We start from the raw sequence: 23,494 nt of genomic DNA, 5'->3' as shown, positions 1-23,494 counted from the left end.
GTTCATATTTCAATTTGTGCAAAGTTTTAAGAAGTATTTAAAACTCATATCTGTAAGTTTAATAGGGCTGGGTAAAACTGGAAGTTAGTTTGAAATTGCTAAGAGTATTTATGAACCTGAAAGTTCACTTTTGTTCTGTGATATCAATTTTTATTACTATAAATTGGAAAAGTATTTTACGTTTAACAAAATAGAAACGTTAACATTTTGAAAATATGACAGTCTTGATTGTGATCCTAACTTTTTTTTTAATCAGTAAGTTTCATGCCAGTTCTGGGCATTTTGTGAACAAACATGGGCAAATGCTCTGTTTCCCTATTTTTTGCAAGTACTACATTTGGTGACTTTTCAAGAAATATGATCATTTTCAAAGCTTAATAGTTTTTGTTCCTCTTCTGTGCTCTCCAAATTACTTGTGTTTATATCTAGTCTCACATTTAGGACATTCACATTCTAATTATCTCTTTTTCTTCTACTAGATTGTGAATTCCTTCAGGTACATGACTTAATCTTCTCTGTAGTCTCAGTGTTTGGCACATGGGAGAGGCCATAAATGTGTATTGAATGATTAATGTCCCCATTTTGACATTCTCAATGTAATACATTGGATGTTTTAAAAACTTTCACACTTTCTGAACTGGGTTTTATTCTCGTGGAAAAAAAATTGCATTGAATTTAAAATGAAGTTGGTATAATCGATCAAAGTATGTTTCTGTAAAGAACATTCTTTCCTTGTTACCTCTTAATCCAAGCAATGATATCAGAGAGTATTTCCTGATGCTTTGTGAGAAGTGTGTTTACTAATGAAGATCTAGAGCTGACAACAACTTTGAGAACTAATACTCAGTTCCAACAATGCTGTGTTCAGTCTTACGTTGGATAAAGAAAACAAAAAACTTTTAAGCATTAAGGACCTCAGTATAATCACTGTTTTATAAAATCTTAATTATTTGTTTATTTAATTAAAAAAAGTTTTTTGAGACAGGGTCTTGTTAGTTGTTGAGACTGGACTTGAACTTTTTTTTTTTTATTGGTTGTTCATAACATTACAAAGCTCATGACATATCATCTTTCATACATTTGATTCAAGTGGGTTATGAACTCCCATTTTTACCCCAAATACAAGTTGCCGAATCACATCGGTTACACATCCACATTTTTACATAATGCCATATTAGTGACTGTTGTATTCTGCTACCTTTCCTATCCCCTACTATCCCCCCTCCCCTTCCCTCTCATCTTCCCTCTCTACCCCATCTGCTGTTATTCAATTCTCTCCCTTGTTTTTTTTTTCCCCTTTCCCCTCACAAACTCTTATATGTAATTTTGTGTAACAATGAGGGTCTCCTTCCATTTCCATACAGTTTCCCTTCTCTCTCCCTTTCTCTCCCCCCACTCGTCTCTGTTTAATGTTAATCTTTTCCTCATGCTCTTCCTCCCTGTTCTGTTCTTAGTTGCTCTCTTTATATCAAAGAAGACATTTGGCATTTGTTTTTTAAGGATTGGCTAGCTTCATTTAGCATAATCTGCTCTAATGCCATCCATTTCCCTGCAAATTTGGACTTGAACTTTTGATCTTCCTGTCTCAAGTCTTCCAAGTAACTGGTATTACAGGCATGTTCCACCATGCCCAGTGCCAATATCTTAATTAAAAAAAAAAAAAGTATTGTAGAAATGATTTGTATTGAAAAAAAATTTAGACAATATAGAAGAATACAAAAAAGAAAAGGAGGAAAATCCCTAATCTTGCTATTCAATAGCCCAAACATTTGGATGAAAAACTTCTAAACATCTCCCTGTATAATTATATTATCCCAATACATGTTTTGTGTTTTTTGGGATTATATTTCTATTTTTCAATCAGCGGTGTATCAGGAATATCATTCCATGTCAATACACAGTGATAATGTGTTTTATAATTTGAAATGGCTGTATCATATACTTCTTTATATGCACCTTAATTTTCTTAAAAAAAATCTGCATTCAGAATGATGGACATTGAGGTTGTGCTCACTTTTTTCCCCCTCACCTAAACATTCTCCACTAAATTAAAAAAATTTTTTTTGTAGTTGTAGCTGGATACAATACCTTTATTTTATTTATTTATCTTTATGTGGTGCTGAGGATTGAACCCAGGTGCTCACACATGCTAGGCAAGTGTTCTACCAGTGAGCTACAACCCAACCCTATCTCCATTAAATCTTTTTTTTTTTTTTTAAATATTTATTTTTTAGTTTTAGGTGGACACAACATCTTTATTTTATTTTTATGTGGTGCTGAGAGTCGAACCCAGTGCCTCACGCATGCTAGGCAAGCACGCTACCACTTGAGCCACATCCTCAGCTCCTCCATTAAATCTTTTTTTTTAAATGATCAACTGACTTTTTTTTTTTTTTGAGAGAGAGAGAGAGAGAATTTTTATTTATTTTTTTTTAGTTTTCGGCGGACACAACATCTTTGTTTATATGTGGTGCTAAGGATCGAACCCGGGCCGCACGCATGCCAGGCGAGCACACTACTGCTTGAGCCAATCCCCAGCCCATCCATTAAATCTTTTTGTGGATATTTTTTGCATAAATTTGTGTGACCATCTCTTTGAAGTAGAAGTAGGATTTCCAGGTTAAAGAGAATGCCTATTTTAAACATTTTTAGTATACATGCTGATAAAGCGAGCACTCTTTAAAACATTTTTTATTTTATTTTGCTACCTTCCAGAAAAGTTACATCATTTGTACTCTCCTCAAGTAGTAAGAATGCTTATTTTTCTCAAACCTTTCAAAGCATTGGCTTTTGTTCATTTTCAAAAGTCTCAGCCAAAAAAAAAAAAAAGCAAAAGATGAAGAAAAAAGAAAAAGAAAACAATCTTGCTTTCTTTACATTTCTTGGTTATTTCTGGAGTTTATGTATCTTTTCTATATTTATTGTCTTGACAAATATTTTGGTATTTTGCCTGTAGCTCATGGTTGACAGTGCAGAGAGAAAGAACTTTGAGGGACAATGGATGCAAAAGCTCGAAATTGTCTACTTCAACATAGAGAAGCTCTGGAAAAGGACATTAAAACATCCTACATCATGGATCACATGATTAGTGATGGAGTTTTAACAGTGTCAGAAGAGGAAAAAGTAAAAAATCAGGTAAAGCCCTTTGAAGCAATCTGTGCTTTCTTAAAAATTTTTAGAATTTAAGAAATTTTGGAACTTTTCATGGGTCTTTCCATTCATTTATGTTGCAGACATATTCATTGCTATATACTAAACTACTTATTTTTTTTTTTAGCCCACACAACATCAACGAGCAGCTATGCTAATTAAATTGATACTTAAAAAAGACAGTTATTCCTATATATCATTCTACAATGCTCTACTACATGAAGGATATAAAGATCTTGCTGCCCTTCTTCATAGTGGCATTCCTGTGCTTTCATCTTCCAGTGGCAAAGATTCAAATGGTGGAATAACTTCATATGGTTTGTACCTTTGAATACCTTCTGTCATATTTCTATGATGATGGCTACTACATTTCTTCAGGTTTATCTGTAATCTGAAAAATATGATCAGTTCACTGAAAAATGCATATGAAAAAATTGTGATATTTTCAATTTAGATATTTCGATGTTAACACGTTTTCTTCTCAGGGAGCTATTTGTTGCTTAGATCATATGCAGGCCCTAATTTTTAGAGTTAACCAGACTTTCTAGAGGCCCTTTTTTAAGTTCTTTTTTACTTCTCTGTGTTTGTAGAGTTTACAGGAAAGAATAAAAAGATCTATATTCTTGAAAGGAGTTTCATAAACGTTTTCTCCTTTACACTTTTTTTTTTTTTTTGCAATGCTGGAGATCAAGCTTAGGACCTTGCACATGCTAGGCAAACATTCCACCTTTCCCAGTCTCTAGTATGAGACACAGACTGGAGAGTCAGAGAGTCATAGGGTGTATTAAGCAGGTATTGATAGACAATTCCATTGTTTGTAGTCATCTTGAAGGATACATGTTTGCTTTTTTTTCTCCATGTTCTGAGAAATCAGAAAGTTGAAGTTAATATGCTAGTCATTTTCTTTTGAAAATTCTGAGGCTAAGACCTTGGTTTGTTCTTGTTATTTTTTGTGGTATTATGTAAGTAGCCACTTCAAAGTTATATTCATGCATACTTGTTTTGGATTTCAGTAAGGACAGTGCTGTGTGAAGGTGGAGTACCACAAAGGCCAGTTGTTTTTGTTACTAGAAAGAAGCTGGTGAATGCAATTCAACAGAAACTCTTCAAATTGAATGGCGACCCAGGATGGGTCACCATATATGGAATGGCAGGCTGTGGGAAGTCTGTATTAGCTGCAGAAGCTGTTCGAGATCATTCACTCTTAGAAGGTAAGTTTTGACCTCTGTGTTGGTGGCTAAGAAGATAATTCTTTAGGCATTCTATTAGTTTTCTGTTGCTCTGGTAATAAATTACCATAAATTTAGTGGCTTAAAACAAAATTTATTATCTTATAGTTCTGGAGTTTTTTTTACTAGGCTATAATCAAAGTGTCAACAGGGGGGCCTTCCTTCTTTCATTTGAAGGCTCTTGGAGAGAATTTTTTTCCTTGCAATTTTCCCCTTGTAGAGGAGTCTTGCATTCCTTGACTCACAATCTTTTCCTTAAGACCAGAAGTGCATACATAGTATCTTCATACTCCTCCGCATCTTTTTGTCTCACACTTTCTTTTCTGATGTGACACCACATAAAAAATATTAAAATATTAAAAATAAATAAATAAATAAATAAAAATTCTTAGTATCTTTTCTGTCTGTGTGTAAGCCCCAAGAAGAAAACCTGGGACTTGACTGTAGCAGTCAATGGGTGTTCACAGGTGGGCTGAGATTGGCAGTTTTAGGCACAGGTCATCCAAAAAGAAGGTATAGTCTGTATAACTGAGGAATTCACTCATAGTCTAGTAGGATAACCAGACATACAATCAATTATGATTATGTGATAAATTAGAAGAAAATATAAGGTTTAAAGTTAGAACAAAGGAAGGGAACATTAACTCTCTGGGGGAAATAGGTAGATAGCACAGGTTTCCTCAACAAGGTGATATTTTAGCTGGAGTTTGGAGAAAAAAATAGAAGTTTACTAGGTAGATGAGCTAGGGATGGGAGAGTAGGGAAAGGAGGAAGGGTGGTTACTGGATGGGGAGGGCATCCTGGGCGGAGGAGGGTTATAGGCATGCTTGTAGATGTGAGTCTGGTAAGTTCTGAGGATATTCATCAGGAATAGTCCTGGAGCTTCCTCAGTGTTTGGTTGTGAACTCTTCTAGGGAAATTCAAAGATAGTTCCTGATTTATTATAGTTAAACTTTTTCTTTCTTTGCATATGAGACATAATTAGCAGTTAAGGCTGATAAATTGAATGGAATAAGAAGTATTTAAAAATCTGAATCTAAGAGATTTGAAAAGATGGATGTTAGGGCATATCTGTTGTACACATAAGACTTTAGTTTATAACTTCATAGGCTGCTTTGTTAGTAGCATTTATTATACTCTTGTCAGAAGAATGCCTAATTCCCAATCCTTGATTTTTTTCCTTCTGTCATTATAGAGAAATTTTCTGTGACTTAGCCCCTTGCAAATCTCAGATTCAAGTGTCTGTCTGTCTGTCTGTCTGTCTATCTATATGTTTTTGGTACTGGGGATTGAATCCAGGGCATTTAACCACTGAACCACATTTTTGATCCTGATCTTTTTTTTTTTTTTTGTACTAGGGATTGAATCCGGGGACACTTAACCACTGAGCCTTTTCCTCAGCCCCCCATGTCTTTTTCTTTGTATTTTATTTATAGACAGGGTCTCACTGAGTTGCTGAGGTTGGCTTTGAACTCGCAATTCTCCTGTCTCAGCTTCCCGAGCCACTGGGATTACAGGCATGCACCACTGCTCCCTCCCCATTTTATTTTTTATTTTGAGACAGAGTCTCACTAAGTTGCTTAGGGCCTCATTAAGTTGCTGAGGCTGGCCTTGAACTTGCAATCCTCTAGTTTCAGTTTCCTGAAGTGCTGGGATTTATAGATGTGTGCCACCATGCCTGGCTAGGAAATATTTTTTAACCTCTATTGCAAAGTTGATCACTGAGGATATTTCAGCATAAATTTGGCTTAAGTTCCTTTAGTGTGAAGAAATAAGTTTTTATTTCAATATTATGAACTTTTAAAAAATGTGTATTTATAATATACTAATTTATAGGATTAAAAGAATACCCCCATTTAAATTATATTGTGATGAATTTTCAATTTTAGGGATTAAAGTTGAACATAAGTTTATGGAATTAGATGACTTAGTAATCATATTGTATAAATTGTTATCTTAGAATAGAGATTAACCATTTTGTTGAGGAAATCCCAGATATATTAATAGCTGTCCAGTACATGTAAATTTAATTCATTTCCCTCATATTTTTGTGAGATCTCAAGTTCAGAGGACTGAGTTAATCATGTCCTTTAGTTCATGGTTCATTTTTTTTTTTTTTTTTATGTCTTTGCGACCTTAGCCTCTTACTGTATTTGTTTGTTTATTTCCTTTTCAAAATTCCCATTTTCATTTTTTTCCTGTCCCTTTTTGTATTAGAAATAATAGAATCCCAGTATATTTAATATATGTTTTTAATAAATACCTGTGTATTGTACATGCTTTTATAAAATGTCTATGTTGTTTGTATGTGGATATTTTAAATTTGCATAAATGTTATGGTGTTATTTTATTGTGTTTCTTATCTCCTATGACATTGTTGAGATTTATCCTTGTTGCTGAATATACAAGTTATTTATTACACCTGATTGCTATGAACATATTTTACTATCCATTCCCCTAATATAGTAATTTAATATGTACATTGTCTCCAACTCTCTGTTGCTCCAGCAAAGCTGGGTTGAATCTTTAAAAGAGTGTTTTTTTAGTGGATATTTCTAGAAGAGTTGCTAAATTAAATGATGGGATATACCAACATCAAATTTGGTTGTACCACAGTTTGTGTTTCCACCAGCAGGGTATGGGGGCTCCAAGAGCCTTACTTTCCCAGTGACAGTGTAGTCCAACTTTATAATTTTTATAAGGCTGGCTGATGTAAAGTTATATCTTTCAATTTGCATTTCTTTTATAACTCAGGTTTGAATATTTTTTTATAAGCTTGTTAGTGTTTCAGGTTTTCTTTTATAGATTTTATTTATATCAGTTGTGTACTTTTTTATTGGGATTTCCATCTGTTGCTTTTCAGGAGTTTCTTGTGTGTTCTCAATGTTAGACTTCTTGGTTTTTGACTTTGTAAATACCTTATTCTAATGTATTCTCTGTATTGACTTTGTCCTGGATGCTCTTAAAGAAGAGAAGTTTTTAATTCCCAAATAGTCAAATTAATAATTTTTTTTGCATTCTAATTTGTACTTCCCAAGTTTTGCTTATATCATCCTGTATAAGCCTCATGTGTCAGCCTCACCATTTATATTGAACTCTTCAATCTCTTGAGTTTGCTTTTGTATGTTTGCTAGTTCAGGAGTAGATGCTTTCTGGGGCTGTGTAGGTAGCTGAGAGCTTGTCTAGCCCATGCAAGGACATGGATTCAATCCCCAGCACCACAAATGAACAAAAAGAGATGCTTTCTCAAAGATAGATTTTACTCTCTTGAGATTACTTCCATTCTAAACTATAGGAATTTGGCTTTTTGCCATTAATTATAATGTAAAACCTTTTATTTTAAAAGTATAGATAATGGGAAAGGTTACATACTTTTTAAAACTGGTTTCTATAGAAATTTTGTTATCTTAGGTGATTGATATAAAAAATATTAAGTTCTTAGCTATTTATGCCTAGATATTTTTAAGTAACCCATTTTTTTTCACAGTTTAAACCCTGTATTTATTTTATTTGTAGAGAAATTGTTGACATATCTTTAGACCATTTACTCTAAGCTTTTCTTTTCTTTTTTTTTATTATTTATTTGTTTTAATTAGTTACACATGACAGTACAATGATCTAGACATATCATATATTTGTACTCCAAGCTTTTCATATAGGCTGCCTGCTTATTTGTTTCTGTCCTTCCCAGGATTTCCTTGATGCTATTAAATTGCTTACAGGAAAAACCTCATGTGAAAGTAGGATAGGATTTGTTTTCTTAGAATAAAGGCAGTTTTTCTCAGAATAAATTTCTCTGAGTGAATTATAAGTAAACCCTCATTCAAGGCTAAATTGCTCCCTCTTGTGCCCATAGTTAAGATGTTTAGGTTCTTTCTGAAATGTGGAAATAATAACTCAGTATTTATTTATTTATTTTTAATTATTTTTTAAAATTTATATATGACAGCAGAATGCATTACAATTCTTATTACATATATAGAGCACAATTTTTCATGTCTCTGGTTGTATACAAAGTATATTCACACCAGATTGTGTCTTTATACATGTACTTTGGATAATAATGACCATCACATTCCATCATCATTTCTAACCCCATGCCTCCTCCCTTCCCCTCTAACCTCTTTGTCCTATCTAGAGTTTGTCTATTCCTCCCATGCTCCCTCTCTGTACCTCACTATGAATCAGCCTCCTTATATCAGAGAAAACATTTGACATTTGTTTTTTGTGGATTGGCTAACTTCATTTAGCATTATCTTCTCTAACTTCATCCATTTACGTGCAAATGCCATGATTTTATTCTCTTATTGCTGGAGTAATATTCCATTGTGTATATATGCTGCATTTTTTTTATCCATTCATCTATTGAAGGGCATCTAGGTTAGTTCCCTAGCTATTGTGAATTATGCTGCTATAAACATTGATGTGGCTGTGTCCCTGTAATATGCTGATTTTACCTAGGAGAAGGATAGCTAGATCAAATGGTGGTTCCATTCCCAATTTTGCAAGAAATCTCCATACTACTTTCCATATTGGCTGCACCAATTTGCAGTCCCACCAGCAGTATATGAATATATCTTTTCCTCCACATCCTTGCCAACACTTACTGTTGCTTATCTTCATAATGGCTGCCATTCTGACTGGAGTGAGATGAAATCTTAGAGTGATTTTGATTTGCATTTCTTTGGAAATGTTGGTCACTTGATCTGTTTTTCTTTTTCACATAAGAAGTTTGAATTTTATTTTTAGTTCAGTAGCAAACAATTGAAAGGTTTTGAGCAGAGTATGTTTTAAAAGATCTTTCTGGTTTCTTTGAGGAAAGGAGAGAATTTAGGAAATAAGAACAGAGGCAGAAGAACCAGTTGGTTCAACTGAGAGAAGAAAGGGACTTGTACTCAGGTGTATGCAGTTGACTTGGAGCACAGTGATTGGATTGGGGATGCCTTAGATCCAGAAATGTTAGGGGTGATGATGGGGTGCTGAAGGAAGGCTGACAGGAAGTCCACGGCTGCAGGGAACGCAAGATGGCTTCAGGGGAGTGAGATTCTGTCTACCTTTCTTTGTAAAGCTTGTAGTGTTTTTTTGTTTTTGTTTTTATTTTTATTTGTGCATGTATTGATAATACCCTGTTTAGTTTTAAATTTAGGAGAGAAAGGCTTTTAACCTAAGCATTATTAAGTCCTTAAATTAAAATGTGAGTTTACTAGGTAGCTGCATCAACACGCTGAGATTTTAAAGCACAGAAGCTTTCTCCAAAGGTTTTTTGTATGATTACGTTTTTAGAATAGTGATTTATTTTTATACCTAATTGTTTGTGAATACCAATAAATAAATTGCCCTTGGATGTAATTTATGTTTTTGTTTTTTTCTTTTTCTTATATTTTTATGATCATGTAATAGAAATCTTTATGGTTAATGTCACTTATCAGTGATCTAATGCTACTGTTCACCATATTTTGGACATAGAGATTCCTTATATATACATATAATATATTTGTGTATTTTTATTTATTTATTTATTTAAATTTTAATATTTATTTTTTAGTTTTCGGCGGGCACAACATCTTTGTATGTGGTGCTGAGGATCGAACCTGGGCTGCGCGCATGCCAGGCGAGCGTGCTACCGCCTGAGCCGCATCCCCAGCCCATATTTTGTGTATTTTTAAAAAACATTTATTTTTTAGTTGTAGGTGAATACAATACCTTTATTTTATTTTTATGTGGTACTAAGGGTCGAACCCGGTGCCTCACATGCTAGATGAGCGCACTACCTCTGAGCTACAACCCCAGCCCTTATTTGTGTATTTTTTTAACCTGTGAGAAGCCAATTAAGTCTGAAGGCTACACTTTAGAGTCTTCATACATATGTATGAAAATACACATGTAAAGATACATATGTAAATAAAGATGTGGTTTAATTAACAATATTGATGGTAACAGTAATAATAATAATGACTATTCTTGTAAGTGCTTACTAGTTCAGAGCTTAATATTTATAAGGTACTCTCAGATTTATAACACCAGTAATCCTGTTTGTTATAATCTTTTACAATTAACAGCAGTTTCAAAGCTTTATGTTGTTAATTTCTCACAGCAACTCTGAAATAGCTGAACTAGAGTATAAGAAATGAGACTGAGTTAAGTGACTGTGGTTACTAAGGATTGCATAGCTAGTAAGCAGTAGAGCCATACTTGAACTTAACTTACTTTAAAAGTTTGTATAAGAGAACCATAATGAATAACTTATGTGTTCCTGGACTTCAGTGGTTTTTTTTTTTTTAATATTTATTTTTTTTAGTTATAGGTGGATGCAATATTTTTATTTTTAACTGGTGCTGAGGATCGAACCCAGTGCCTCATGCATGGTAGGCAAGAGCTCTACCTCTGAGCCACAACCCTAGCCCACATTAGTGGTTCTTAATCTGAGTGATTTTGTTGTCCAGGGAACATTTGACAGTGAGTGTTTGGAGGCAGTTTTGGCTCTTAGTACTTCTAAGGGGGAATTCTACTGGCACCCAAAGGGATAGAAACCAGGATGGCTGTTGATCTTCCTGTAATGCACATGAATGTCCCTTACAACAAAGAATTATTCAGCCCCAAACATCAAGAGTGTGGAGGCTGAAAAATGGTGTTATACCGTGATTACTGATGATATAGACCAAAGATAGCAAAATTTTGCTTGGTGAGATTTCCTGATAATCAGCACAAGATTTCCTCCAAGCCTCAGTTTATTTAGATCTTAAATTTCTTTTTAGATTCAAACTTTAAAACTCAATAATAGCCTATCAAAATTTATAGCCTGTAGCCAGCTATTCAGGAGGCTGAGGCAGGAGGGTCACAAGTTCAAGGCCACCTTGGGCAATTTAATGAGACCCTGTCTCAAAAAAATTAAAATCAAAAAAGGGCTGGGGATGTAGCTTACTGGTAGAACACTTGATTATCATGCACAAGTCCCTGGGTTCAATCCCCAGTACTGCAAAGAAAAAATAAAAAAACTGAATTAAGAGAAGGTAAAGATTCAAGATTGGAGAATGGAGTAAATCTGTTGCTTAATAGTAAAGCTATTCAAAGGGGGATTGCTGTTCAAAGGCCTTCAGTTTATTATTCTTTTCCTCATTAGGTTGTTTCCCAGGGGGTGTTCATTGGGTTTCAGTTGGAAAACAAGACAAATCTGGGCTTCTGATAAAACTACAGAATCTTTGCACACGGTTGGATCAGGATGAGAGTTTCCCCCAGAGGCTTCCACTTAACATTGAAGAGGCAAAAGACCGTCTCCGCATTCTAATGCTGCGCAAACACCCAAGGTACAGGTGGTCAAATGTAGTAGGTGTTTTAGATTTACCTGCTAACATCTTGAAGACATCATGCCTTTTTTTCAGTTGAGGGACTAAGAAAGAGCCATGGCTTTCTTGCTGTTCTCTTTCTTATTTTATTTTTGGTACCGGGGATTGAAACTGGGGTCGTTAGCCATTGAGACACATCCCAGCCCATTTTATATTTTATTTAGAGACAGAATCTTGCTAAATTGCTTAAGGCCTCACTAAATTGATGAAGCTGGCTTTGAATTTGTGATCCTCCTGTCTCAGCCTCCTGAGCTGCTGGGATTACAGGCATGCTACACTGCGCTCAATTTTTTCTTATTATTAAAAAAAAAAAAAGTAGCTGGTACTTGGCTTAAAATTGCCACTTTCCTCTTTTGCATCCTATTTAATCACATTATTTCATGTGTCCATTGTAGGTTCTTGAGAAATTTTATATAGATGAGTTAGTGAGTGGTCTTTGCTAGAAAGTCCTAGAAAGTACTTTGCTAGAAAGTACTTTGAATCAATTGTTTATAATGGATTGATAGAACAGGGTATGGACCCTGCTTTATTTAAAAAAAAAAAAAACAAGGGAGGGACAGTTTTTAAGGGATATTTTATTGGGTTGTCTTAGTTTTTGGAGGTGTTTGTTTTTTCAATAATGAATTTATTCAATAACTGTCATTATAGTTATAGAATGCAAGGCTCAGAATGAATAGTAGTAGCAGGGGCAGATGCCTGTAGTGTCTCTTGGCTTCATGGGAGCTAAGCCACACTAGTGGACCCAGATGAAGTGCTCATCAGTGTCTGAGGGATACAGGGTACCTTCTTGTGGTCTTGAGGGCTTGACTTGCTCAAAGGCTGCCCAGCCTCTTCTTAGGGCCATAGCAGGCTTAGCTGCTCAGGGAAATCTGTTTGGTTGCGTCTTACGTTAAGTTATGGGTAAGATAGTCTTAATATAGGCAGCAACAGAGCTGCTGACTCCTTTTTGGCTAATGAAAACTGTGAATAGTTCATAGCAGTGCCTAACACACCTGGATCTACTGGAGGAATTCCTGTGTTGCCCTTGGAAACTGACAGGTACCCAGCCTCGGCTGCAGTGCCAACTATACCTCATCTGTTTGGGCCTATCAGAGTGGCCCACCCCCAGGTAATGCATGGAAACTGATGAGCACCCCACACCCATACCTGGGCGTTCCATGCCATAGCTGCTGGTGAATCTGCCCCACTTAAAGCTGTATGCCAGCTGGTGGAGTAATCCCATAAATTCCTGCAGCCTAGGATCACTAAGATACCCTCAAGCATCACCTACATTGAGTAAAGCTGAAGCCACATAGACACTGTACTCTGTGTCCACATGGAACCAAAGACGACATAGCCTACGCAACTGACACTGTAGGACACACTTTTAGGAGAGTCTTTTACTATGAAAACCATTACAAGCAATTGATCCACCAGATGTATAAATATCAATATATAGACATAAGCATGAAAAAGCAAGGTAACATGCTGCCTCCAAAGGAACACCATAACTCTTTAGTAACAGATCCCAAAGAAAAGGAAATCAACCAATAAGTGAAAATGAATTCAGGATGGTTTTAAGAAAACTTATTGAGATATGAGAATACAGACAGAAAGTTCAGGGAAATTAAGAAGATAGTTCATGATCTGAGTGAGAAATGTAGCAAAGAGCTAGAAAACTTCAAGAACCAAACACAAGAAATCAAAGAGCTAAAGAACTTGATAAATTTTAAATTCTTAAAATAAAAAAATACAGGTGAAACCTTCAAAAGCAAACTATGTCAAGTAGAAGGAAGAATTTCAGACCTTGAAGGATTTTTTTTTTTTAGATGTTGTCTCACTAGTGCCTAGGCTGGTCTTGAATTCATGGGCACAAGGGATTCTTCCATCTCAGCCTCCTGAGTAGCTAGGACTACAAGCATGTATCCACCATACCTGGATAAAGCAGGTCTTTTGGACTAACTCAATCAAAGAAAAAAAAAATCCCCGTAAGACTTATGGGACACCATTAAGTGACATTAAATGAGCAAACATTCAAACGTTTTTAGTATGGAAGAAGAATAAAGGGGACATAGAAAACCCATTTAATGAAATAATTGGTGAAAACTTGTTAAAACCTGGGAAAGATATAAACATTCAAGTCCAGAAAGCTCAAAGGACCCCTAAATACTTCTTTGACCAAAAATGATTTGATCAAAAATGATCCTCTCTGAGGCATATTATAGTTAGACTATCAAAAACAGGGATTTTTTTCCCCCAGTGGTACTGAGAATTTGACTCAGGGTCTTGGGCATGCCAGGCAGGTACTCTACCATAGAGCTATACCATCAGCCCCACAAAGAATTCTTAAAGAAGCAAGAGAAAAGTGTGAATTCACATAGAAGGGAATCCTCATTAGACTAACAGCAAACTTCTGAGCTGAAACCTTACAGACCAGGAGAGATTGGAACTATATATTCAGAGTCCTGGGGAAAAGAAAAATCCTGTCAATCAAGAGTACTTTGCCCAGGAAACTTATCCTTCAGAAATTAAGAACAAATAGGGCTGGGGATGTGGCTCAAGTGGTAGCGCGCTCACCTGGCATGCGTGCGGCCCGGGTTTGATCCTCAGCACCACGTACAAACAAAGATGTTGTGTCCGCCGAAAACTAAAAAATAATAAATATTAAAAAAAAAAAGAACAAATAAAGTCTTAAGGTAAGCTGAGAAATTCATCAGCATTAGACTGGGCCTACAAGAAATGCTTAAGTGAGTCCTCCACTGTAGTAAAAAGTCTTCCAACAAAAAAAAGCTCAGGACTGGATGGGTTCACTGCTCAATATTAGCACATCTTTAAAGAAATAAGACCAATTATATTCTCAAACTATTTTAAAGAATTCAAAGGGAGGGAACCCTTCCAAATTCCTTCTGAGACTAGAATTACCTGGATACCAAAACTAGACAAGAACATATCCTTAAAGAAAACTACAGACCAGTATCCCTGATGAACATAGATGCAGAATTTCTCAACAAAATCCTAGCAAACAGAATCCCCCAACACATTAAAAAGATTATACACCATAATCAAATGGGATTCATCCTAGGAATGCAAGGATAATTCATACACAAATCAATAACTATAACATATTACATTAACAGAATGAAGGACAAAAACTATATGATCATCTCAATAGATACTTAAAGCATTAAATAAAACAGTATTACCTTCACTATCAAAATTCTCACCAAGGTAAGCATAGAAGGAACCTACATCAACACAATACAGCTTATATGAGACAAGTCCACAGTCAATATATTGAATGGGAAAATCTGCAATTTTTTCCATTAAGAATAGGAACATGACTAGGATGTCTATTTTCACTGCTTTTATTCAACATAGAGTTGGAAATATTAGCCAGAGCAATAAGGTAAGAGAAAGAAAACAAGGGCATTCAAATAGGAAAGACAACATTGTAGAAATCATTCACTTCCTTGGTTCAATTTATTCCTAGATTTATTTTTTATTTTCATTTAATGTGTATTTTTTTAGTTGTAGGTGGACACAATACCTTTATTTAATTAATTTATTTATTTTTTAAATATTTATTTTTTAGTTGTAGGTGGACACAATACCTTTGTTTTATTTATTTATACTGAGGATTGAACCCCAGTGCCTCGCATGCGCTAGTTGAGTGCTCTACTGCTGAGCCACAACCCCAGCCCTCCTTTATTTTTATGTGATGCTGAGGATCAAACCCAGTGCCTCACACATGTCAGGCAAGTGCTCTACCACTGGGCCAGCCACAGCCTCAGTCTCCTAGGTGTTTTTTTTATAGCTATTGTGAATGGAAATTCTATCTTGATTTCTCTCAGAAATTTTGTATATATTTGGTATGTAAAGTTGCTACTGATGAGCCAATTGTGTCTAATAAAGAAAATCCTAAGGATTCTACCTAAATGCTATTAGACTTGATATATGAATTCAGTAAGGCTTCAGGATACAGAATCAACATACAAAAATCAACTTTTTATTTTATTATTTTTTTCTTTTCTTCAATACTAAGGATTGAACTTATTGGCATCTATCATGGAGCTACATCCCCCGCCCTTTTTGATTTTTTTTTTGTTTTGAGACAGGGTCTCACTTCATTGCTCAGGCTGGCCTCAAACTTGTGATTTTCCTGCTTTAGTCTCCTGAGTAGTTGGGATTATAGGTGTGTACCACCACACCTGGCTAATCATTTATAAGTAAATTAAAAAGTTAATATTAAAGTATATTAAAGAATAGTGGTTACCAGAACCTGGGAAGGGTGTGTGTGTGTGTGTGTGTGTATCAATCAGTCTGGAGGAAGAGGATGGAGAGAGGATGTTTAAGGAGTACAGAAATACAATTGGATAGGACAATTAACTTCTAATACTCTATAGCATAGTAGAATAAGTATGGTTGATGACAATTCATTTTATCTTTCCAAATACCTAGTAGAGAAGATTTTGAATGTTCCCAACACAAAGAAATGATAAATGAGCTAATGGATATGCTAATTACTCTGATCTGATCATTATACATTATATATACATATTGAATTGTCACACCATACAATTATATTGTGTACAATTATTATATATCAGTTAAAATAAAAAAAATCAACATAACCTGAGATTCAGTAAACAATTTGCTTTCTGTGACCTAGCAGCCAGTTTTGAACAAGTTCACTTAACAAGCATTGAGTGTTGTGCCAGGTTCAGGTCAAATGCTCCAAGTGCAATGCTGAGCAAAACATGCCTTGGGAGTGGGATAGTATACTAGATGAGAATTAATAGTGGCTTTGAACTTTTCTTTCTTTCTTTATTTTTTTGTGGCATTGTGGATGGAACCCAGGCTGTTGCACATGTCAGGCAACCAGTAGTGCTGATGGATACCTCGGGCCCCCATGAATGTATTTTGGGAATGCAGTATATTTTCACATATGCTGAGTATGGCAGATTTTCAAATTGGTAGGGATTATAAGGTGAAAGGAGAATTTTTTGGAAAAGTCTGCTGCATGATTCTTATGCAACCCTACTAGAAAGGGAAGCCTCTCTTTTCTTCTTCCTCCCTTCACCTCAATATCCCTCTATCATCTTCTCACCTTGATAGTTATTAATCATCTACTTTCTAGGAGGAAGTAGGACTGAGATTACTAGCTACTCACACTTTAATTGTTTGGTAACTTTTTCCTTGTTCTGCTTCCCTTCTTTGCAAAACTAAAAGTGATCTCTGTTTAGGAAAGCATTTTAGCAACCATTGTCAGATGTATGAGACCATGGAAAGTTGATCATTTTCTTTTTCTCTGAGCATCGTTTGGTTTATGCTTTTGCAGTTTTCCAACTTATGTGTGTACCCTGTTTTTTTTTTTTTTTGTAGTTTATAGTAGTATGCTGTGCAGATAAAAATGCTAGTGTATAATTTTGTCATCAGGTTTTAGTTATATTTTTTTCCCCTATCTGTTCTTGTGAGTTTTAAAAAGGTTTTGGAGCTGAGTGTGATGGTGCACGCCTGTAATCCCAACAGTTTGGGAGGCTGAGGTGGGAGGATCATGAGTTCAAAGCCACCTTCAGCAACTTAGGGAGGCCCTAAGCAATTCAGTGAGACCCTTTCTCTAAAATAAAATATAAAAAAGGGATGTGGCTATGTGGTTGAGCATCCTGGGCTCAATCCCTGGTACCAAACAAACAAACAAAAAGTTTTTGGAGAGATCAGTCATGAATTGGCATAGAAGTTCTTTGTTATTCTAGATAAGCAAATTGATTTCTTTGAAAAAACTCACTAGTATGCCAAATGAAAAGTAATATTTTTGCTAGAGCTTTCTATTACCTTGGAACACATGAAATTGTGAGTGTTACGGGTAGAGTATGGTCACATAGTATCATTATTATGTAATTCATTCTGATGTTAACCTATTAGTTCTAGTTTGATTTTAAACTGTATACGTAAAGACCAAATTGGGAAAATCCTATTACTTGGATAGTTCTTTTTAGGCACTCAGTAAGAGATGACTGACTGAATGAATTGCTAATACTTTTATGGCATACAGTCTTCTTTTTGTAGGACATTGATTTTAATATGTTCTAATCTGAGGAAAGGGAAGCCTATTTTTTTTTCCTTATTTGAATTAGCATATTGAGAAAGGAACATAGCAAAGAATGGAAGAAGAATCATAAACTAGCCATCTATTCTTTTTTTTTTCTTTTTTAAATCAGTAGGTTTTAACACACTCGTGTGATTTTTTTTTTTTTTTAAGGAAGCTTAAAATAAGTGTTGTTAGTGATTCATTATGTTTATTTTTAATTTTTTAAAATTTAGGTCTCTGTTGATCTTGGATGACATTTGGGATTCTTGGGTTTTAAAAGCTTTTGACAATCAGTGTCAGATTCTTCTTACAACCAGAGACAAGAGTGTTACAGATTCAGTAATGGGTAAGGATTATTAACTTACTTTTAAATACCTTTATTAATAAAGGTACTAAATTAAAGGTATTCATTATTTAATTCAATTACACTGAAATATATGGCATACCAAATTACTTACTATGTCTTGCAATTTTGTTGCAGGTCCTAAATATGTAGTCCCTGTGGAGAGTGGCCTCGGAAAAGAAAAAGGACTTGAAATTTTATCCCTTTTTGTTAATATGAAAAAAGCAGATTTGCCAGAACAAGCTCATAGTATTATAAAAGAATGCAAAGGTATGGTTATTTATTTTGTGTATGAGGGTGATTATAGGGGTAATGATTCTCCTTTTGTAAATTAAGCTAATGAATGTGACAATTTAGCACATGAATATCCTTGAACTTTTCTAGAATATTTAGTATTTTAAGTCCTTCTCTGGATACACGATATGGTACTCCTTTAGTCATGAAAATAATATTTAACACTTTCCCACAATATCTTATGGAGACTGCATTAGTGAGAAAAATGAAATGAAGACATGACATTTACTGTCAAAGAGTTATAGTGAAAGTCAAATTTAAGAATTTCTTTGCTTGGGATTTTATAAAAATAAGTATTCAAATTTGATAAGTAAAAGCTGATATTGTCTTCTTAATTTGTACTTTCTTTTAATGAATTTAAACTTTTTGCTTGTTCCGATTCAATTTTTCCTCCTGTACTCTGATAAGAAAGATCACTTCTGACAACAGATGTATAGAGATTTTTCTCCATACACCAAGCAAGCAATCAAGTCTTCAGTATTCACCAGCTAGCTAGCCTCTAATGTAATTTAATCATGACACTGTCTCCCTGGAGACAGACTACCTCCTCTTTAGATGGCAGTTATAAGCTCCAAGATGTTTAACCTGTGTTTCTAACCCAGCGGCTATAAATCGAGGTTCTTGTCACCCCTCCTCAATCTCAGTTAATTTGCTTGAGCAGTTAACAGAACCCAAGGAAACATATTTATTGGTTTGTTACAAGGATACAGACAAAGAGATCCACTGGGCAAGTTTTGAGGAAGGGGTATAGAGCTTCCATGCCATCTCTAGTGTGCTGCCCTTAGGAACCTCCATGTGTTCAGCTACCTGGTATTTGTCCAAACTAGGTCCTTTTGTATTTTTAATGGAAACTCCATTGCATAGGAAGGATTGAAGAATGGACAGCTATGACTGGACAAAAAGGTGACTGGACAAAAAGAGTATGATCTAATGCTAATAAGTGGGGAAACCCAGCAAGGCCTATTGGTACAGATTCTTCTTGTTTTCTCTGTGAAGCATTCCTGCCTTCTAGTATAGGGCAGAACCCCTTCTGAAATGGGGGTCTTATGATCTGTAAGAGAAAGTAGATCAGATAATTTCTTTACAGCCAGCTCCAAGACAGAAAGGTAGAGATAGAGTTTCTAAGACCTACCTCAGGAAAGAGAAATTCTAGTTTCTGTGGCCTGTCTTTGGGAGAGAGTTAAGGAGCCAGGGACATTGGATAAAAACCAAAATATGTACATTATGATATCATACTTGTTTATTGGATATTTGCATTTTAAGAAATTATCCATGACTCACTTTTCTTTTTTGGTATATATTAACATTTATTTTAAAATTCCCTATTGAAGCTATTAGCACTTCATCATGTTTTTGCAAATTTTCCCTCCAGTTTTTTATGTGCCTTTTAATTTTATTGTACTGTCTTTTCACATATAGAACTGAAAAATTTTTATAGTCAAATCAAAATCAAGATTATAGCCGGGTGCAGTGGCACACACTTATGATCCCAGCAACTTAGGAGGCTGAGACAGGAGGATTGAGAGTTCAAAGCCAGCCTCAGCAAGAGTGAGGTGCTAAGCAACTCAGTGAGACTCTGTCTCTAAATGAAATACAAATTAGAGCTGGGGATGTGGCTCAGTGGTTGAGTGCCCCTGAGTTCAATAACTTGAAATCAAGATTATAATGGTTAACATAGTTTTTGCATTCTTTTTGTGTTGTGGGTGGACAGAATGCCTTTATTTTATTTGTTTATGTGGTGCTAAGGATTGAACCCATTGCCTCTCACATGCAAACACTACACCACTAAGCTACAGCCCTAGTCCTGGTTAACATAGTTTTGAATCTTGTCCTTTTTATACATCTTGAACATTTTCCCATGGTATTAAGTAGCTTTTGAAAAAATTTACCAGTGGCACAATATTGTGATATACCTTTATTTATTCAACTATTTCTCTATTATTGAACATTTTTTACATTTTTAAAGATTTGTCACTATTATAAATTATGATGTGATGAGTATCCTTCAGTGATATCTTCTTTATTTCTGATGATTTTCTTAAAACAAATACCTAGAAGTAAAAGAGGAGTTAGATATATCTTTAAGACTTGGCTAACATGCAGCAGGAATTGTTTCTTAAGACTAAGTTGTTCCTTAACTTAGTGGTGATTTTTAAAATAAGATGGTATTATTACAATTATGTTTTTTAGGTTCTCCTCTTGTGGTATCTTTAATTGGTGCACTTTTACGTGATTTTCCCAACCGGTGGGAATACTACCTCAGGCAACTACAGAACAAGCAGTTTAAGAGAATAAGGAAATCTTCATCTTATGATTATGAGGCTCTGGATGAAGCCATGTCTATAAGTGTTGAAATGCTCAGAGAAGACATTAAAGATTATTACACAGATCTTTCTATCCTTCAGAAGGATGTTAAGGTGCCTACAAAGGTAATACATAGACCAGCAATTCTCAGCATTGGATATTTATGATACAGTGCCAAGGACATTTGCAGGACATGTTGCAGAGGATAACGGAAGGGTATGATTTACAGGACCAAGGTAGTGGGTGGGGGGTACACAAGTCCTCTACTCTTAGTCTCCATTAAGGACTCTCTGTTGAGTGCATACCAGTCTGGTGAAGCTGGGGAAGCATCCAACATCTTTTTCTCTTTTCTATGTGGAGAATAGTTGGGCTTCTTATGAAATGGAGACATTCTTTTCTAGGGATATGAGATAACAGTTTTTTTTGTGTGTTAACACTTTTTCTTTTTTTCCCAACGCTTTTGTTTTATTTATTTATTTATATGTGGTGCTAAGGATTGAACCCAGGGCCTCACACGTGCTAGGCAAGCACTCTACCGCTGAGACCCAGCCCCAGCACCTGTTAACACTTTTCTAAAGTCCTATTAGATATACTTCTACAGCACATTAAATAATTAAAATAATTCACAGGTATTATGTATTCTCTGGGACATGGAAACTGAAGAAGTTGAAGACATATTGCAGGAGTTTGTTAATAAGTCTCTCCTATTCTGTGATCGGAATGGAAAGTCGTTTCGTTATTATTTACATGATCTTCAAATAGATTTTCTTACAGAGAAGAATCGCAGCCAACTTCAGGTACTTGTATCTCTGTAAATTTTCAATATATTTTTAATTTGAAATAATTTTAGACTTACAGAAAATTACAGAATAGTACTGAGAATTTCTATGTATTAAATCTTTCACCTATCTTCTCCTAATGTCAACATCTTATATAACCTTAACACTTTTTGTTGGGTACTGGAGATTGAACCTGTTGTGAAGGGCAAAAGGTGCGACTTATGCAGTCCAGGGGGAGAAATAAAGAATGTCTACACGCTTCTACCCTTTCCAATGTTTTATGCTCTGAAATCACTTAATACAATTTCACTGTATAGGTTCTGAATCAAGGAAATGACAATCCTTAATGCTAGGCACTGCAGTAGACATATATCAATTCACAACAAACAATTCTAGATTAATTCTAAGCACTGCAAACACACTTAATTATGACAGGCTCATGACAGACATTCCCTCTACATGCTAAGTTCAAGTGTCAGATCAAAAGTCTCAAGCTTTAAGCTTTAAGTCCAGCAGGTACACACTCACTCAGACACTGGTGATTAGATTAGGAACCAAGGCAGGCTTCTCCTGGGGTGAAGCTGATGGCCAGTTGAGGAGGGGGTCATAGGGAGAAGTTGTGGCTCTGACCAGGGTTAAGTTGTGGCTATAGAGTTTGAGAGCCATGAGGAAAATGCAGAGGACCAGGTCAACAAGGAAAGGTCTAGGTCCTCATTAGGCTGTCAGCTTGAGGGCATCATTGTCTGCTGGTTGAATGTCTGTTCATTTGCTCTATTATTTATACCAAATTTTGGGGCTTTGGACCCCCCTTTAATCCTTATCAGTTGCCAGCTGGTCTCTCAGTGACATCATTTACCCTGGGGTTAAAACACTGGTCTGGTTGTCTCCACTCTGATCTTTTTGCCTTTCCCTCTTATCTGGCACCTTTCCCTCTTATCAGCAGGACAGTCTTACAGTCCTCACTCAGAGTTTATCAGGGTGGGGAGAAGTGACTTGGTAGTGCCTGAGGGCCATACTGGAGGGTAAGAAGGTTAGTAGAATGAATCAGACATTATTACCCTATGTACATACAACTGGTGGGATTCTACAGCATGTATAACCAGAAGAATGAGAAATTATACTCCATTATGCCCCCAGAAATTACATTCTTAATAGTGTTAGAAGCTGGAGTTACTATGATGCTTAAGTTATTAAATTGCTTCTGTCCTCTGAAATGTGTACTTTTGTTTCAGGATCTACATAAGAAGATGATCACTCAGTTTCAGAGGTATCACCAGCTGCATACTCTTTCCCCAGATCAGGAGGACTGCATGTATTGGTACAACTTTCTGGCTTATCACATGGCTAGTGCCAATATGCACAAAGTAAGATGACATATTTGAAAATTCTTTTATCTTAATTTCCGTTCACTGTATGTGCTTCAAGTATTTTTTCTTCGTTTCTTTCTTTCTTTTTTAAAATTGTTTTTAGTTGCAAATGGACACTATTTTTTATTTTATTTATTTATTTTATGTGGTGCTGCAGATCGAACCCAGTACCCCACACATGTGAGGCAGGCAATCAATCACTGAGCCACAACCCCAGCCCCTGGTTTATTTATTTCTTAAAATATTGCTTTTTTTTTTCTTTTTGGTGTATGTGGAACTGAAGATGGCCTCACACCTACTAGGCAAGTTCTTTGCCACTGAACTACATGCCCAGATTGAGATTGGAATTTTTATGTAGTTAAATGTACCACTTTTTTCTTTTTTGTATTTTGCTTCAGTGTCATGTTTATAAATGTATTTTGTCCTATGATTAGACATTTGTTAGTAAAAATAAGGTCATAGCTTATGTAAGTTTTTTTTTTTTTTTTTCTATTTTTACCTGAACTGAAGTTATCTTACTTAGTAACTATAGTAAATGAACTACTTAAAAATTGATTTTCTTCTTCTTGGTAGTTTTCCTTTGTGGGCAGTAAGGATTTATTTTTAAGCTATAAGAAG

General features: G+C 35.3%; 1 protein-coding gene across 9 annotated transcripts in view; it reads left to right on the top strand.

Moving 5' to 3' along the window:
- The window catches only part of Apaf1 (apoptotic peptidase activating factor 1), a 77,053-nt gene that overhangs the window by 819 nt on the left and 52,740 nt on the right, over positions 1-23,494 (top strand). For 8 of the 9 annotated variants that reach the window (XM_071609610.1, XM_071609612.1, XM_071609609.1 and 5 more), the window contains exons 2-10: positions 2,957-3,135; positions 3,278-3,467; positions 4,164-4,361; positions 11,500-11,683; positions 18,023-18,135; positions 18,271-18,402; positions 20,617-20,855; positions 21,360-21,527; positions 22,742-22,873. In XM_071609610.1, coding sequence (XP_071465711.1) covers positions 2,998-3,135; positions 3,278-3,467; positions 4,164-4,361; positions 11,500-11,683; positions 18,023-18,135; positions 18,271-18,402; positions 20,617-20,855; positions 21,360-21,527; positions 22,742-22,873 — 1,494 coding nt within the window. In that variant the 5' untranslated portion in view covers positions 2,957-2,997. Of the gene's footprint in view, positions 1-2,956; positions 3,136-3,277; positions 3,468-4,163; positions 4,362-11,499; positions 11,684-18,022; positions 18,136-18,270; positions 18,403-20,616; positions 20,856-21,359; positions 21,528-22,741; positions 22,874-23,494 lie in introns of those variants that run through there. The other variant, XM_071609614.1, reaches the window with a different exon arrangement.

This window comes from Marmota flaviventris, chromosome 3 (assembly GCF_047511675.1).
Source record: "Marmota flaviventris isolate mMarFla1 chromosome 3, mMarFla1.hap1, whole genome shotgun sequence".
NCBI classification, from domain to species: domain Eukaryota; kingdom Metazoa; phylum Chordata; class Mammalia; order Rodentia; family Sciuridae; genus Marmota; species Marmota flaviventris.
This window is presented reverse-complemented; position numbering and strand designations above follow the sequence as displayed.